The 15351-nt window shown below is 43.6% G+C and overlaps 1 protein-coding gene across 1 annotated transcript; it reads right to left on the bottom strand.

The window, feature by feature from the left end:
* Positions 1-413: 413 nt before the first annotated feature.
* LOC123095102 (putative cyclin-dependent kinase F-2) lies at positions 414-2089 on the bottom strand. Its single transcript, XM_044516927.1, has one exon. The coding sequence runs from the start codon at positions 1814-1816 to the stop codon at positions 635-637; it is 1182 nt and encodes a 393-aa protein (XP_044372862.1). The 5' UTR covers positions 1817-2089; the 3' UTR covers positions 414-634.
* Between the last annotated feature and the right edge of the window lie 13262 nt (positions 2090-15351).

Genomic DNA, 15351 nt, shown 5'->3' with positions numbered 1-15351 from the left:
GTTCGAATATAAGTGTCGAATATAAGTGGTGTGGTTTAGTTCAAATATTAGAATAAAACCACGCTACTTATTTCCGAACGGTGGTTATATTTCACAGTATAGAAATTTTTATATTTCACAGTATAGAAATTTGCATTAAAAAGACGGTGGAATTTCGAAAAACACATACACCGAAGTACATGAACAAGTCCAATTGCTGTACTGGTACCATTATTCAACTTATAAGTACTCATGAAATCTGTACCAGCTAGCAGGACATTTTAACCATCAATTCATCCACCACTCAGGATTTGTGTTGCTTAGAACATTTGTACTACATATTTATCATCACTCAGGATTTTGGAAAGAAAAAACCACACAAATTGAGCACTATAACTTGATGACAAGCTGAGCATCTGTAAACAACAGCACTCTGATGGATCTCTCAACACTACATCACAATTTACACATATCTGCATAATGGCACATACAATTCAGAAAAGCAGGCCAACACTAATGGGCGATCCGGCAATCAAGTTCTACTTGATGGCTCATAGATGGCTCATCCACTTCCAAGCACAGTTACATCACGAGAGTTTATCCTAGCATTTACATAGATGGCTCATCCAAGAACAGCTAAATCTGGAGTGTTTAACTAGACTCGTTGAGCTGCGTTCCACACGGCGAGTGGAATTTTGAGTAGATTCTTCTCTGGCATGGCCGGCGGGATGAACTTGATCCTTGGCGCCTTCTTTTTCGGGAGCGACAAAGCGTCGACCTTTGGAGCGGCGGCCGAGGGACGAGGAGCAGCAAACCATCGGTGCTTGAGCGCGGCGGCCGCCGTCAGTCGCTTATCGGGGTTGCACGTGAGGAGGCCTTGCAACACCTGGAATCCATGCTCGGACAGCTTCTCTTCAGGGAACAGATCGCGCAGCTTGTTGTGCTTGTGCCCCCGCGGCAGCAGCTTCAGCGTCTTTTCGGTGAGCGGCAGAGAGGTGAACCCCGGCCACGTCCTCTCGTCTGGCGTCCCGAGCAAGCGGAAGATGCTCCAGAGCTGGATGATCTCATTGTCTTTGGCGTCGTCATCATCATCGCCGAGGAACAGCGTCTTACCGGTGAGCATCTCGGCCATGACGCAGCCGATAGACCACGTGTCCACGAGCGCGTTGTAGTCCCGCTTCCCCAGGAGCACCTCGGGCGCCACGTAGAACGGCGTGCCGGCCTGGTTGTACGGCGGCAGCTCGGACATGGAGATCGCCAGCCCAAAGTCGCAGATTTTGACGAGTTCGCCGTCTTGGCCGACAAGGATGTTGCCGGGCTTGATGTCGCGGTGGACGACGTGGCGGTCGTGCATCGTCCTGGCACCGGTGAGGAGCTTCCACATGATGGCGCGCACGGCGGACTCCGGGAGCGGCTGGCCGCTGCGCCTGTTCCGCAGGAACTTGTGGAGGCTCGGCGCGCCGACGTACTCCATGACGAGGCCGAAGGCGCCGTTGTCGGGGTCGCGCACTAGGCCCTCGAAGCCGACGACGTAGGGGTTCCCGTCGCAGGCCTCGAGGAATCGGGCCTCCCGCAGAAGCTCAGCGGCGTTGGGGGGCTGCTGGGACCCCTCCGGCCAGTAGAGGTACTTGATGGCGACGATCCTGCGGGTGTCGCGGTGGCGCGCCAGGAGGACGCAGCCGAAGCCGCCCTCGCCGAGGCGGGTCTCCTCGTCGTACTCCGCGGTGCTCCTGATTCTGGTGCGGCTCCTCTTGCAGCAAGCCGGCGATTGTTGAGGCGCCGTCGTGGTGGCGTGGCCGGCGTCGAGGACTGCGGCAGGCCGCTTGCGGGCGGCCATCGCGCTAGCCCGACGGACGAACAGCTTCGGTTGCTGGAGAGGGGGGGTGCGCGCGCGGTGGAGGCGAGGGCGATTGGAGCAGGGGATCGATGGAGCAGGGGAGGGGAGGTGGGTGGCGAGCGGATGGATCGATCGACGAGATTAGGGTGGAAATAGACGCAGGAGCGATCTCGATTGGAGTCGGATTCAAATTCGAGTCGAAATTACGCCCTAGGCGAGGATCCACAGTCGACGATCCGAGTTAGGGTGGCACACACCGCACACGGCCGCGAATTTCGTTGGCTTGCCGCCCGCGTTTTCGAAGCGCCGGTTAGCTGTGCACTGCAGACACGACGCTGTTCGGGATCTGAAGCCTTTTTTTTTTTCACCCTAAAACTTAAAAAGTGGTCGCGGGCTCTATTGTCTTACAGAGCACACGCCCGCGGGAGCCGTCGGATCCAGATCGAGGCGTCAGGTGTCCGATGGTCGGATTTCTGAAACAACCCACCCACCCCCTCCTTTTCACTCTCCCGATGCAGCCACTCTTCCTCTCTCTCGCTCTTCTTCCCCTGATCCGGTGCCACACCATCTCCGGATGCGCCGCCGTACCATCTCCGGATGCGTCGCCACCGCCCACATCTTCTTGCCCAGCCACCACTCCCACCATCTCCTCACTCCCCTCAGCCTCTCTCCCTTGCCCGTGGGGCTTCAAGATTGAGCAGGTGAGCCGACGGCCAGATCCACGATGCACACCGCTGTCTTGTCGTCGCGGCTGACGGCCATGTCCTCAGATACGCCGTCGACTCCTCGCAAGGTGCCCTTCCGCGCCGCATCCGTGCCCCGCGGTGTGCTATTCGGGTGGCTGCAGGAGCTCCGCATCTCTTGCAACATCGCGGAGATGCTGCCCATCCGCGCGGTCGACCTGGGCCGCAACGAAGGTGCTCAGGTCACCTCCTTCCCCACGTCCGCGCGCTGCGGAGGAGCCAGCCCCCGTGTGTTCTTCTCTGGTGAGCCGTGCCTTCCGATGCTGCTCTTCCGTGTTTGGTGCCGCTGATGCTGAAGCCCTCCCGGAAGGATGTCCCAGACTCCCAGTGCATTAGTTGGTCACAGGGAAAAATCACCACTTCAGGAATCCCCTTCTAACCTGGCAAGTACTATTTTCCTACTTGAGTTGGCTGACAAAATGCCCCTAATTTATGCTCGTAGTGTGTTCAGTTTGTTATTTAAGCTGCCATCTTTTGATCAACGGCTGATAGTGTTAGCAATTGAGAATTGCTAGCTTTTAGTACTCCTTGTCTACTATTTTTCATTGTTGATTGATGAGCCGGGAGAAATTGCATGCATTGGGATAGAGAGGTGCCTAAAAATAATAGAAACTTACATAAGAACTTACATACGGTGGTACTATTAGTTTCTCACGGTCATGTAACAGTAGCTCAAAGCAAGGAGGGTTGTACTATCGATATGGGGCTGTTTTATGGAATGTTGGCGTAGATAACCAGTGCGTACGACGTGCCTCCTAGGTTGTTGATTTGATTGGTGTTGTAGTAGTCATAACATTTTGCATTTTTTAAGTGGATAGATACTAGACAGTAGAAAGGGTTGATTATTATAGTACCTTTTTTCTGGCGATGTTTGAGAGGAGTGCGGGGTGGAAAGTTGCCAGGCAGAGGCTACGAGTTGCCAGATCTGTGGGCATGAGTTGCCAGATGTGTGGTACGAGTTGTCAGATCTGCGGTTTTTTGAGCTTGACAGTAGTGTGCCCCCCCCCCTCACAAAACTTGCATAACAATTGATAAGTAGTTGGTTGTTTTTGCTTTTGACTCGCCCAATGGTTTAGTGTCAGGGGGAAACTCGCCAGGGGGAGGGAATAGGGGGTTGTGTGTCAGGAAAATCACACATGTAGAACAGGCAAGTCACATTCAAATGTCAAGCAAGTAGCATACTCAATACTAGCTGCAGGTAAGCTCTTTTTATTTTTCCCTTTTCAAACACCCACGTGATTTGTTTGACATTTGAGGAGGACTTGCTTGACATTTGAATGTGACCTCCTAGTGTTAAGTATGTGATTTGCCTGATGTTTTATAGGCAAACTCTGTGACTTTGCATGTTTCTCAATGTGTGATTTACCTAACACACAACCCCCTCTCCCTTCACACTTGAAGTTTGTTTAGGAAAATTGTTTCTAAGTTTTTTCAAACAAACCAACCTATAGCTTGTGTATTTCATTGTCCACATTTTTTCCAAATGAACACAAGGTTTCTTGTCTACCCTAGCAAGTTAGAATGCATTAGACACTGCATTGCAGCTACTGATGAGTAGGACTTGCTTGACATTTGGCCGTGACTTGCTAGTGTTAAGCATGTGACTTCCTTGCTGTTTTTTGTGACTTGCCTGTTGTGCATGTGTGATTCACCCGACACACAATCCTTTCTCCCTTACTCGAGGTTTGTTTAGGGAAATTATTTCTATGTTTTCCAAACAACAAACCTATAACTTGTGTGTTTCGATGTCCCCAATATTCAAAAAACATTTTGTTGCATGTTTCCTGTTAAAAGGAACATTTTGTGAAAAGGGTAAATCACCATTCGCACGCCGGGGATGGGAAGGGGAGAGTGCCGAGTTGTGCTTTACATACCACATGCAGGAGGCGGATGTGTGAGAGGAAGGGTGGGGTGTGTGCGGGATAGGGATGCAGATCTATGAGTGCATTTTTGTGCAGGGGATGAGTACGATATGCATGGGACGAGAGGGAGGGGGAATGGGTTTTGATGGTGATATAATCAGCATCAGGTTTTTGATAACGGGCAATTTTTGGGAGGGCTTGAGCTGGAAGTTGCCTGGCGGAGGGGCATGAGTTGCATGCTCGATTGCTCGTGTATATGTAATCTGGGAAACTGATAAGCAGAGTACACGAGTTGGACTGCCTCGGGAAAGTGCCGAAAATTGCCCAACATAGAGTAGACAGTTGCTACATCTGCTGGTGTGAGTTACCGAAAGTATTTTTTTCTTCAGAAAAATGATAGCCAGTCCATGCTTGATTTTTTATACAGATGTGTCGCTAGGTTTACATGAAGTTTGATCATGTGTTTAAACTTGCCTAACCATTTTTGTGTATGTACTATTTGCCTCAAAATGATGCAGAACTTTGTCCTCAAAATGTAGTCTCTTGATAGTTCAGAAAGCACACACATATCGGGGGCTAGGCAACTTCAGACAGCTAGACCAAGCAATTGACACACACACACAGATCAAGCAACTTTAAAACTATTCTAGGCAAATGGCAAAGAACAGAGTGAAAGCCAAGTGCACACATTTAGGGGGGGGGGGAGGAAGGGTTTTGGGTGTTAGACATTTTATGCGTGTGTAAACAGAGAATTCACAAATCTTTTTGTCCAAACAATAGGCAAGTCATAGATAAACCCGTAGCAAGTCCCATGTAGTTGTCAAGCATCCTATTTGACCATCGAGTACTACTAGCAGTGGAGCAATTGGGCTTTAGTGGAGCATTTGGGCTTTGGTTCAGATGTTGGGCTGTGTGAGTTGTGAAAACTCGGACTTAGGCCTGTCTCCTGACATTTCTCGGGTAATTCGGTGTACTCGGGGTACTTCACGAATACAACCGAAATCACCGATACATGTTCGGTTTTTTAGGATCACTGACCGAAGCTCTAACTGAAGAATTCGGTTTTGGTCTCTTCGGGTTTGGTCACAGTTAATTCGGTTCGGTACTTCGGTCATCGGTTTATATGCCCACCCCTAGGTGTGGAGGCGGGGGTGGGATGGAGTGGGCTGCCCATTACGAGTTTCTACCTTTTTTTTATAAACCAAAACCTGGAGGTTTGCCTGGATATACTATGCAAATTGCTTAGATCAGAGCATAACTTGCCTACAACCACAAATGCATTTGCCCGGGGGACCACACTTGTTGATCCACAACATATAGGTCCAGATTTTTTTTTCCTGAAAGTGTAGGAATTGCCTTCTATCTACTTGTAGTTGCTTCTTACTTCCACTTTTTAATCTTTTTTTTCTTCGGGGCAAGCAAACTAATGAATTCGCTGCAAAATCTATGGAAATTGCCTACAAAACAAGTATGAGTTGCTCTTGCCGTATTCGTTGTGGGCAAAGCACAGGTATGTGTCGCAAGCTTCGGATTCATGTGTTGTTCTCGCCGTATTGGGCGAGCGGCCGTAGTAGTTTGCCACGACTGCAGGATGGGGTGCGCCTCGGGGGTCCGTTGGTGCGCTGATGATGACGGGGGTTGGGGAGAGCGCTAAGGTGGGATTTTAAGACGACATAGGGAGGCAGATGTGCGAGAGGAAGGGCTTGGGATGGGGTTGGGGACACGAGGTTCATGGAGCGCATCACCGTGCAGGAGAGGGGCGAGATTGATTTGCAGGGGGCACAGGGAGCGAGGGGATGTAAGCTTCTTTTCACTTTTTTTAGTTCTTATGATAATTCAAAAAACACACACAGATCAGGGTTAGTCAACTTCAAAACAGTAGGCAACTACAAAAAAAACTCTAGGCAAATCCCCTACAATAATAGGCAAGTCACACATAAAACTCCAGCAAGCCCCAACAATTACTCTCGACACTGATCCATCTCCTGCCATCGAAGAGCATCAAACAAAGCTGCACGGAGAAAATATATAACGGAAATGATATTTTTTTTGCAAGCTGTTTTTATCCCAGGTTTTTTTTCTCTTTATTTTTTAGAATGACACCCACATGCTCTCTGGGTTTCTCTGCAGGCACAAAGTAGTTTTCCCATTATTGGGTACAATTGTCAGAGAGGGACAAAGGAAATCGTGATCCGGGGGAAGCGTCCCACATATATCAACATGAGTGAGAATCTATCCCAAGAAGTTGTGCCCATAATGCCCATAATTGGGTACAAGCTGCGGGTTAACTTGGTTTGATTCAATTCTTATAAGAATTCAGAAAGCACAGACATTCTGGGTTAGCCAACTTCAAAACCATTGGGCAAATATAAAAAAAGTATAGGCAAATCACATGCAATAGTAGGCAAGTCATACATAATTGGGTACAAGCTGCGGGTAAGCTTGTTTTTGTTTCACTTGTTTGATTCAGTTATAATAATTCAAAAAGCACAGACAATCTAGGTTAGTCAACTTCAAAAACATTAGGCAAATATAAAAAAAGTATAGGCAAGTTACACATAAAACTACAGCAAGCCCATGTAGTTTGGCAAGCAGATCCTGATTTCTGTAGTTGCAAGTCACACATTAAAATTGTTTGCAAACCCCATATAGTTGTCAAGCAAGTACTGCTATTTCTTTGGTTGTGTAAAATATCTAGCATTTTTTAGAGTAGTGAAAGTCAGGTAAATGACATTTTGGGCACACATTTTTAGGTGGCAGGGAAGTTTTTGGGATGATCAGAATTATGGAAGCAGATTTGACACAAGTCCCATGCAGTGGTTAAGCAAATCCTGATGTTTTGGATTGTCGCAAGTCACATATAAAATACCTTACAAGTCCCATATAGTTGTCAAGCAAGTCATGCTTTTCTCATAGGCACATATATTTTTAGGTGGTACGAAGTGGTTTTGGGATGTTCGGAATGTGGAAACAGACTATTCACAAATCTGTTCGTGTCCACAAAATAATAGGCAACTCACACATAAAACTGAAGCAAGTCCCATATAGATGTCAAGCAAATCCAGAATTTTGGTATTCAAAGCAGGATCAAAGCCAAACTACTTCTTGCATTGTTTCATTTTTTGGTCCTTAGTTTTTCATCATAAAAGATGACACAACTTGCTTACACGGTAGCAGAAGTTGCCTAAAAGATTCCCAATAAGTTGTTTTAGATCCATATACAAGGTTACTTAGTTTACTTTGTTTTGTTTTGTATTTTTTATAGGTCCCACCCCAATAAAACATGTTCAAAGCTATCAAAGTAGTGCCCAAGTAAGGAAACCACCACCAACTACTCTCCAGGTAATTTCTCACCACCTACTCCAGAGACTTAGTTGTTTTACTATGTAAGAAAGACCTTGTTTTCTTTTTTGGAGCCCAGCAGGTCAGTACACGTAAACATATCTATAGATGTTTTGCTTAATGGTAGCACTTGATTTGCTTTAAACAACCTCACTACTTGCCTAAATTTTTGGGGGATACACGAGTTTGCTCACTTTTAACCCATTTTATTTTCTTTTAAAGTGCTCAAGTAGTTGCTCACAAACTTATTCTTTCTACACATAAAGTTTTCTAGCACCCATGAACACACAGGGAGTTCCTTGCTGGTAATACTTGCTGGTAATAACTATGGACCCGAAGGTCTATGGTAAACTACTCACAACTCATCGGAGAGGCTATGGTGCTGATGTAGAAGCCCTCCGTGGTCGATTCCCCCTTCGTTGAAGCGCCGGCGAAGGCTCCATGATGGGATCTTGCAGATACAGAAGGTTGTGGTGGTGGAATTAGGTATTTGTGGTGCTCCTGGATGTTTTCAGGGTATGTGGATATATATAGGCGAAGGAGGTCGGTCAGGGGAGCCACGAGGGGCCCATGAGGGTGGGGGGCGTGCCCTCCTGCCTCGTGGCCGCCTCGGCTACTTCTTGACGTCCACTCCAAGTTTCCTGGGTTGCGTTTGTTCCAAAAAGATCGCTCCCGAAGGTTTCATCCTATTTGGACTCCGTTTGATATTCCTTTTCTTCGAAACACTGAAATAGGCAAAAAAACAGCAATTCGGGCTGGGCCTCCGGTTAGTAGGTTATTCCCAAAAATGATATAAAAGTGTAAAGTAAAGCCCATAAACATCCAAAACAAGTAATATAATAGCATGGAACAATAAAAAATTATAGATACGTTGGAGACTTATCAAGCATCCCCAAGCTTAATTCCTGCTCGTCCTCGAGTAGGTAAATGATAAAAACAAAATTTTTGATGTGGAATGCTACCTAGGATATTTCTCAATGTAATTTTCTTTATTCTGGCATGAATGTACAGATCCAAATGATTCAAGACAAAAGTTCATATTGACATAAGAAATAGTAATACTTCAAGCATACTAATCAAGGTAATCATGTCTTCTCAAAATAACATGGCAAACGAAAGTTATCCCTACAAAATCATATAGTCTGGCTATGCTCTATCTTCATCACACAAAATATTTAAATCATGCACAAGCTCGGTTTTAGCCAAGCAATTTTTCATACTTTAGTATTTTCAAACTTTTTCAATCTTCACGCAATACATGAGTGTGAGCCATGGACATAACACTTTATGTGGAATAGAATGGTGGTTGTGAAGAAGACAAAAAAGGAGAAGATAGTCTCACATCAACTAGGCATATTAACGGGCTATGGAGATGCCCATTAATATATATCAATGTGAGTGAGTAGGGATTGCCATGCAACGGATGCACTAGAGCTATAAGTGTATGAAAGCTCAAAAAGAAACTAAGTGGGTGTGCATCCAACTCGCTTGCTCACGAAGACCTAGGGCATTTTGAGGAAGCCCATCATTGAAACATGCAAGCCAAGTTCTATAATGAAAAATTCCCACTAGTATATGAAAGTGACAACATAGGAGACTCTCTATCATGAAGATCATGGTGCTACTTTGAAGCACAAGTGTGGTAAAAGGATAGTAACATTGTCCCTTCTCTCTTTCTCTCTCATTTTTTTATTTGGCCTTTTTCTTGGCCTTTCTCTTTTTTTATAAAGTCCGGAGTCTCATCCCGACTTGTGGGGGAATCATAGTCTCCATTATCCTTTCCTCTCTTGGGACAATGTTCTAATAATGAAGATCATCACACTTTAATTTACATACAACTCAAGAATTACAATTCGATACTTAGAACAAAGTATGACTCTATGTGAAGGCCTCCAGCAGTGTACCGGGATATGCAATGAATCAAGAGTGACATGCATGAAAGAATTATCAAGGTGGCTTTGCCACAAATACGATGTCAACTACTTGATCATGCAAAATCAATATGACAATGATGAAGCGTGTCATAATAAACGGAATGGTGGAAAGTTGCATGGCAATATATCTCGGAATGGCTATGGAAATGCCATAATAGGTAGGTACGATGGCTGTTTTGAGGAAGGTATATGGTGGGTGTATGGTACCGGCGAAAGTTGCGCGGCACAAGAGAGGCTAGCAATGGTGGAAGGATGAGAGTGCGTATAATCCATGGACTCAACATTAGTCATAAAGAACTCATATAATTATTGCAAAAATCTACAAGTAATCAAAACAAAGTATTACACGCATGCTCCTAGGGGAAGGGTTGGTAGGAGTTAACCATCGCGCGATCCAACCTCCACACATAAGGAAGACAATCAATAAATAAAATCATGCTCCAACTTCATCACATAACGGTTCAACATACGTGCATGCTATGGGAATCACAAACTTTAACACAAGTATTCCTTAAATTCACAATTACCCAACTAGCATGACTATAACATTACCATCCTCATATCTTAAAACAATTATCAAGCATCAGATTGATCATAGCATCCAATTCACTTTCTATGATAGTTTTTATTATACCCAACTTGGATGCCCATCATTCTAGGACCAATTTTATAACCATAGCAAATACCATGCTGTTCTAAAAGACTCTCAAAATAATATAATTTAAGCATGAGAGATCAATAATTTCTACAAAATAAAACCACCGCCGTGCTCTAAAAGATATAAGTGAAGCACTAGAGCAAAATTATCTATCTCAAAAGATATAAGTGAAGCACATAGAGTATTCTAACAAATTCCTAATCATGTGTGTCTCTCCCAAAAGGTGTGTACAGAAAGGATGACTGTGGTAAACTAAAAAGCAAAGACTCATATCATACAAGATGCTCCAAGCAAAACACATATCATGTGGTGAATAAAGAATATAGCTCCAAGTAAAGTTACCGATAGACGAAGACGAAATAGGGGATGCCTTCCGGGGAATCCCCAAGCTTAGGCTTTTGGTTGTCCTTGGATTATCATGGGGTTCCATGGGCATCCCCAAGCTTAGGCTCTTGCCACTCCTTATTCCATAGTCCATCAAATCTTTACCCAAAACTTGAAAACTTCACAACACAAAACTCAACAGGAAATCTCATAAGCTCCGTTAGTGCAAGAAAGAAAAACCACCACTTAAGGTTCTGTAATGAACTCATTCTTTATTTATATTTGTGTTAAACCTACTTTATTCCAACTTCTCTATGGTTCATACCCCCCGATACTAGCCATAGATTCATCAAAATAAGCAAACAACAGACGAAAAACAGAATCTGTCAAAAACAGAACAGTCTGTAGCAAGCTGTAACTTTCGAATACTTCTGAACTCTAAAAATCCTACCAAAATAGGAAGTCCTGTACAATTTGTCTATTGATCTACTTCAAAAAGAATCAACTCAAAAGCACGTTTCTGTGATTTATTAAAATTATTCTCGTGCGTGCAAAAGTTTCTATTTTTCAGCAGAATCAAAGTTAACTATCACCGTAGGTTATCCTATAGGTTCTACTTGGCACAAACACTAATTAAAACATAAAACCACATCTAAATAGAAGCTAGATGAAATATTTATTACTAAACAGAAGCAAAAAGCAAGGAACAAAAATAAAATTGGGTTGCCTCCCAACAAGCGCTAACGTTTAACGCCCCTAGTTAGGCATAAAAACAAGAATAGATCTAAGTATTGCCACAATAATAAGATAGATCGCGAAAACTCATCTCATATTCCCTACGTTCAGAAGCAAGTTTTCTTTGTGGCAAGCAAAAGTAATCAAAAGGGCCAAATTTAATGGGACAAAAGTCCCCAAGTTCAATCTCGGGAGGTATTTGTTCCTCCTTTGGCCCTTCATATTGCACAACTAATTCATCATTATAAGCATTCTTTTGGCAGAAAGTCATGAGCCTATACTCAAGAGAATATCCTAACTCATTGTTTCGAATAGCAAAATCATTATTAAGTCCGGAAATTCTATCAACTAGAACATTGGTAGGAACCTTTTTTCTAAGGTTTTCATTAAAAGCAACATAATCTAAAGATTGAAAACGCATTATGTCCTCTTGATCGAAGAGGATTGCCTCTATGGGAGGACGGCCAGCGTCCACCCTATAGTGTGCAAAAATTTCTTTGGCTTCTTTTAATATAAATCTGAACTCATGAGCCAAAAAGATAGTAGTTGCACGCTTAACAGAAGAATGCTCAATATTGGAAAATTCTAGGAAAATCCTTTGAATGCAAGGATGCATATGCATAAATTGTCTTTCAAGTTCAACTATAAGCAAGGATATAGCATCCGCAAGACTACTAGTTCTATGAAGAATAGATCCACCCATAGCGGGTAAAGCACCGACACAAGTAAAGAAATCTTGAATAACCCCTTTTCCAATAATATTACCCCTACTGATTCGAATTTTTTTAGTATGTAAGATGGGTGGTTCTTCAACAGGATCATCAAAAGCATCAAAATTTTCCATGTTATTACTATTGTTCTTATCAACGATAACCTCCCCGATTCCAGACATAGCGGCAGTAAATACGAGGAGCAAGCGAAAAAGAGGCGAACGGAAAAGAGAGGGCGAATAAAATGTCAAGGGTGAAGTGGGGGAGAGGAAAACGAGAGGCAAATGGCAAATAATGTAATGCAAGGGTGATTAGTTTGTGATGGGTACTTGGTATGTCTTGACTTGAGCGAAGACCTCCCCGGCAACGGCGCCAGAAATCCTTCTTGCTACCTCTTGAGCACTGCGTTGGTTTTCCCTTTAAGAGGAAAGGGTGATGCAGCAAAGTAGCGTAAGTATTTCCCTCAGTTTTTGAGAACCAAGGTATCAATCCAGTAGGAGGCTCCAAACAAGTCCCTCGTACGTACACAAACAAACAAGAACCTCGCAACCAACGCGATAAAGGGGTTGTCAATCCCTTCACGATAACTTGCGGAAGTGAGATCTGATAGAGATAATAAGATAAGATAATTGGTATTTTTATGATATAAATTGGAAAGTAAAAATTGCAAAATAAAGTAGATCAGAAGCTTATATGATAAAAGATAGACCCCGGGGCCATAGGTTTCACTAGTGGCTTCTCTCAAGATAGCATAAGTATTACAGTGGGTGAACAAATTACTACCGGGCAATTGATAGAAAAGCGCATAGTTATGAGAATATCTAGGCATGATCATGTATATAGGCATCATGTTCGCGACAAGTAGATCGAAACGATTCTGCATCTACTACTATTACTCCACACATTGATAGCTATCCAGCATGCATCTAGAGTATTAAGTTCATAAGAACAGAGTAACGCATTAGGCAAGATGACATGATGTAGAGGGATAAACTCAAGCAATATGATATAAACCCCATCTTTTTATCCTCGATGGCAACAATACAATACGTGCCTTGCTGCCCCTGCTTTCACTGGGAAAGGACACCGCAAGATTGAACCCAAAGCTAAGCACTTCTCCCATTGCAAGAAAGATCAATCTAGTACTAGACCAAACCAAACTTATAATTCGAAGAGACTTGCAAAGATAACCAATCATACATAAAAGAATTCAGAGGAGATTCAAATATTTCTCATAGATAAACTTGATCATAAACCCACAATTCATCAGATCTCGACAAACACACCGCAAAAAGAGTTACATCGAATAGATCTCCAAGAAGATCGAGGAGAACTTTGTATTGAGATTCAAAGAGAGAGAAGAAGACATCTAGCTAATAACTATGGACCCAAAGGTCTGTGGTAAACTACTCACAACTCATCGGAGAGGCTATGGTGTTGATGTAGAAGCCCTCCGTAGTCGATTCCCCCTCCGGCGAAGCGCCGACGAAGGCTCCATGATGGGATCTTGCGGATACAGAAGGTTGCGGCGGTGGAATGAGGTTTTTGTGGTGCTCCTGGATGTTTTCAGGGTATGTGGATATATATAGGCGAAGGAGGTCGGTCAAGGGAGCCACGAGGGGCCCACGTGGGTGGGGGGCACGCCCACCCCCCTAGGGCGCGCCCTCCTGCCTCGTGGCCGCCTCGGCTGCTTTTTAACGTCCACTCCAAGTTTCTTGGGTTGCGTTTGTTCCAAAAAGATCGCTCCCGAAGGTTTCATCCCGTTTGGACTCCGTTTGATTTTCCTTTTCTTCGAAACACCGAAATAGGCAAAAACAGCAATTCGGGCTGGGCCTCCGGTTAGTAGGTTAGTCCCAAAAATGATATAAAAGTGTAAATTAATCCTATAAACATCCAAAACAGGTAATATAATAGCATGGAACAATCAAAAATTATAGATACGTTGGAGACGTATCAAAAACCACATCTAAACAGAAGCCAGATGAATTATTTAATACTAAACAGGAACAAAACGCAAGGAACAAAAATAAAATTGGGTTGCCTCCCAACAAGCGCTATCGTTTAATGCCCCTGGCTAGGCATAAAAGCAAAAATAGATCTAAGTATTGCCATCTTTGGTATTCAATTCATAAGTGGCTCTCATAATAGATTCATAAGGTAATTTGATTTTCTTTCAAGGAAAGTGTTCCATGAATCAATATTATATTTAGGCAAAGACGAAAACCAAGTTTTAGCACGATCTCTAAGTGAAAACGGAAATAACTTCAATTTAACAATATCATTATCCATGTCTTTCTTCTTTTGCATATCACACAAATCAACAAAGTTGTTTAGATGAGTAGCAGCATCTTCACTAGGAAGGCCAGAGAATTGACCTTTCATGACAAGATTCAACAAAGCAACATTAATTTCACAAGATTTAGCATCGGTAAGATGAGCAATCGGAGTACTAAAGAAATCATTATTGTTGGTATTGGAGAAGTTACACAATTTAGTATTATCTTGAGTCATCGTGACACGCAATCTAACACACAAGCACACAAGAGACAAGCGAAAAAAGGCGAACGGGAAAGAGAGGGCGAATAAAACGACAAGGGTGAAGTGGGGGAGAGGAAAACAAGAGGCAAATGGCAAATAATGTAATGCAAGGGAGAAGAATTTGTGATGGGTACTTGGTATGTCTTGACTTGAGCGTAGACCTCCCCAGCAATGGCGCCAAAAATCCTTCTTACTACCTCTTGAGCACTGCATTGGTTTTCCCTTGAAGAGGAAAGGGTGATGCAGCAAAGTAGGGTAAGTATTTCCCTCAGTTTTTGAGAGCCAAGGTATCAATCAAGTAGGAGCCTACACGCAAGTCCCTTGTACCTACACAAACAAACAAGAACCTCGCAACCAACGCGATAAAGGGGTTGTCAATCCCTTCACGACCACTTGCGAAAGTGAGATCTGGTAGAGATAATAATATAAGATCTATATTTTTGGTATTTTTATGATATAGATTGGAAAGGAAGGATTGCAAAATAAAGTAGATTGGAAACTTATACGATGGAAAATAGACCCAGGGGCCATAGGTTTCAATAGTGGCTTCTCTCAATATAGCATAAGTATTACGGTGGGTGAACAAATTACTTTTGAGCAATTGATAGAAAAGTGCATAGTTATGAGAATATCTAGGAATGATCATGTATATAGGCATCACGTCCGCGACAAGTAGATCAAAACGATTC

Source organism: Triticum aestivum, chromosome 4B (assembly GCF_018294505.1).
Source record: "Triticum aestivum cultivar Chinese Spring chromosome 4B, IWGSC CS RefSeq v2.1, whole genome shotgun sequence".
Lineage (NCBI taxonomy): Eukaryota > Viridiplantae > Streptophyta > Magnoliopsida > Poales > Poaceae > Triticum > Triticum aestivum.
The sequence above is the reverse complement of the archived record's forward strand: the minus strand, read 5'-3'. Positions and strand labels throughout refer to the sequence as shown.

Coding starts and splice junctions, on each gene's coding strand:
- LOC123095102 (XM_044516927.1), bottom strand. CDS start 1,816: ATGGCCGCCCGCAAGCGGCCTGCCGCAGTCCTCGACGCCGGCCACGCC.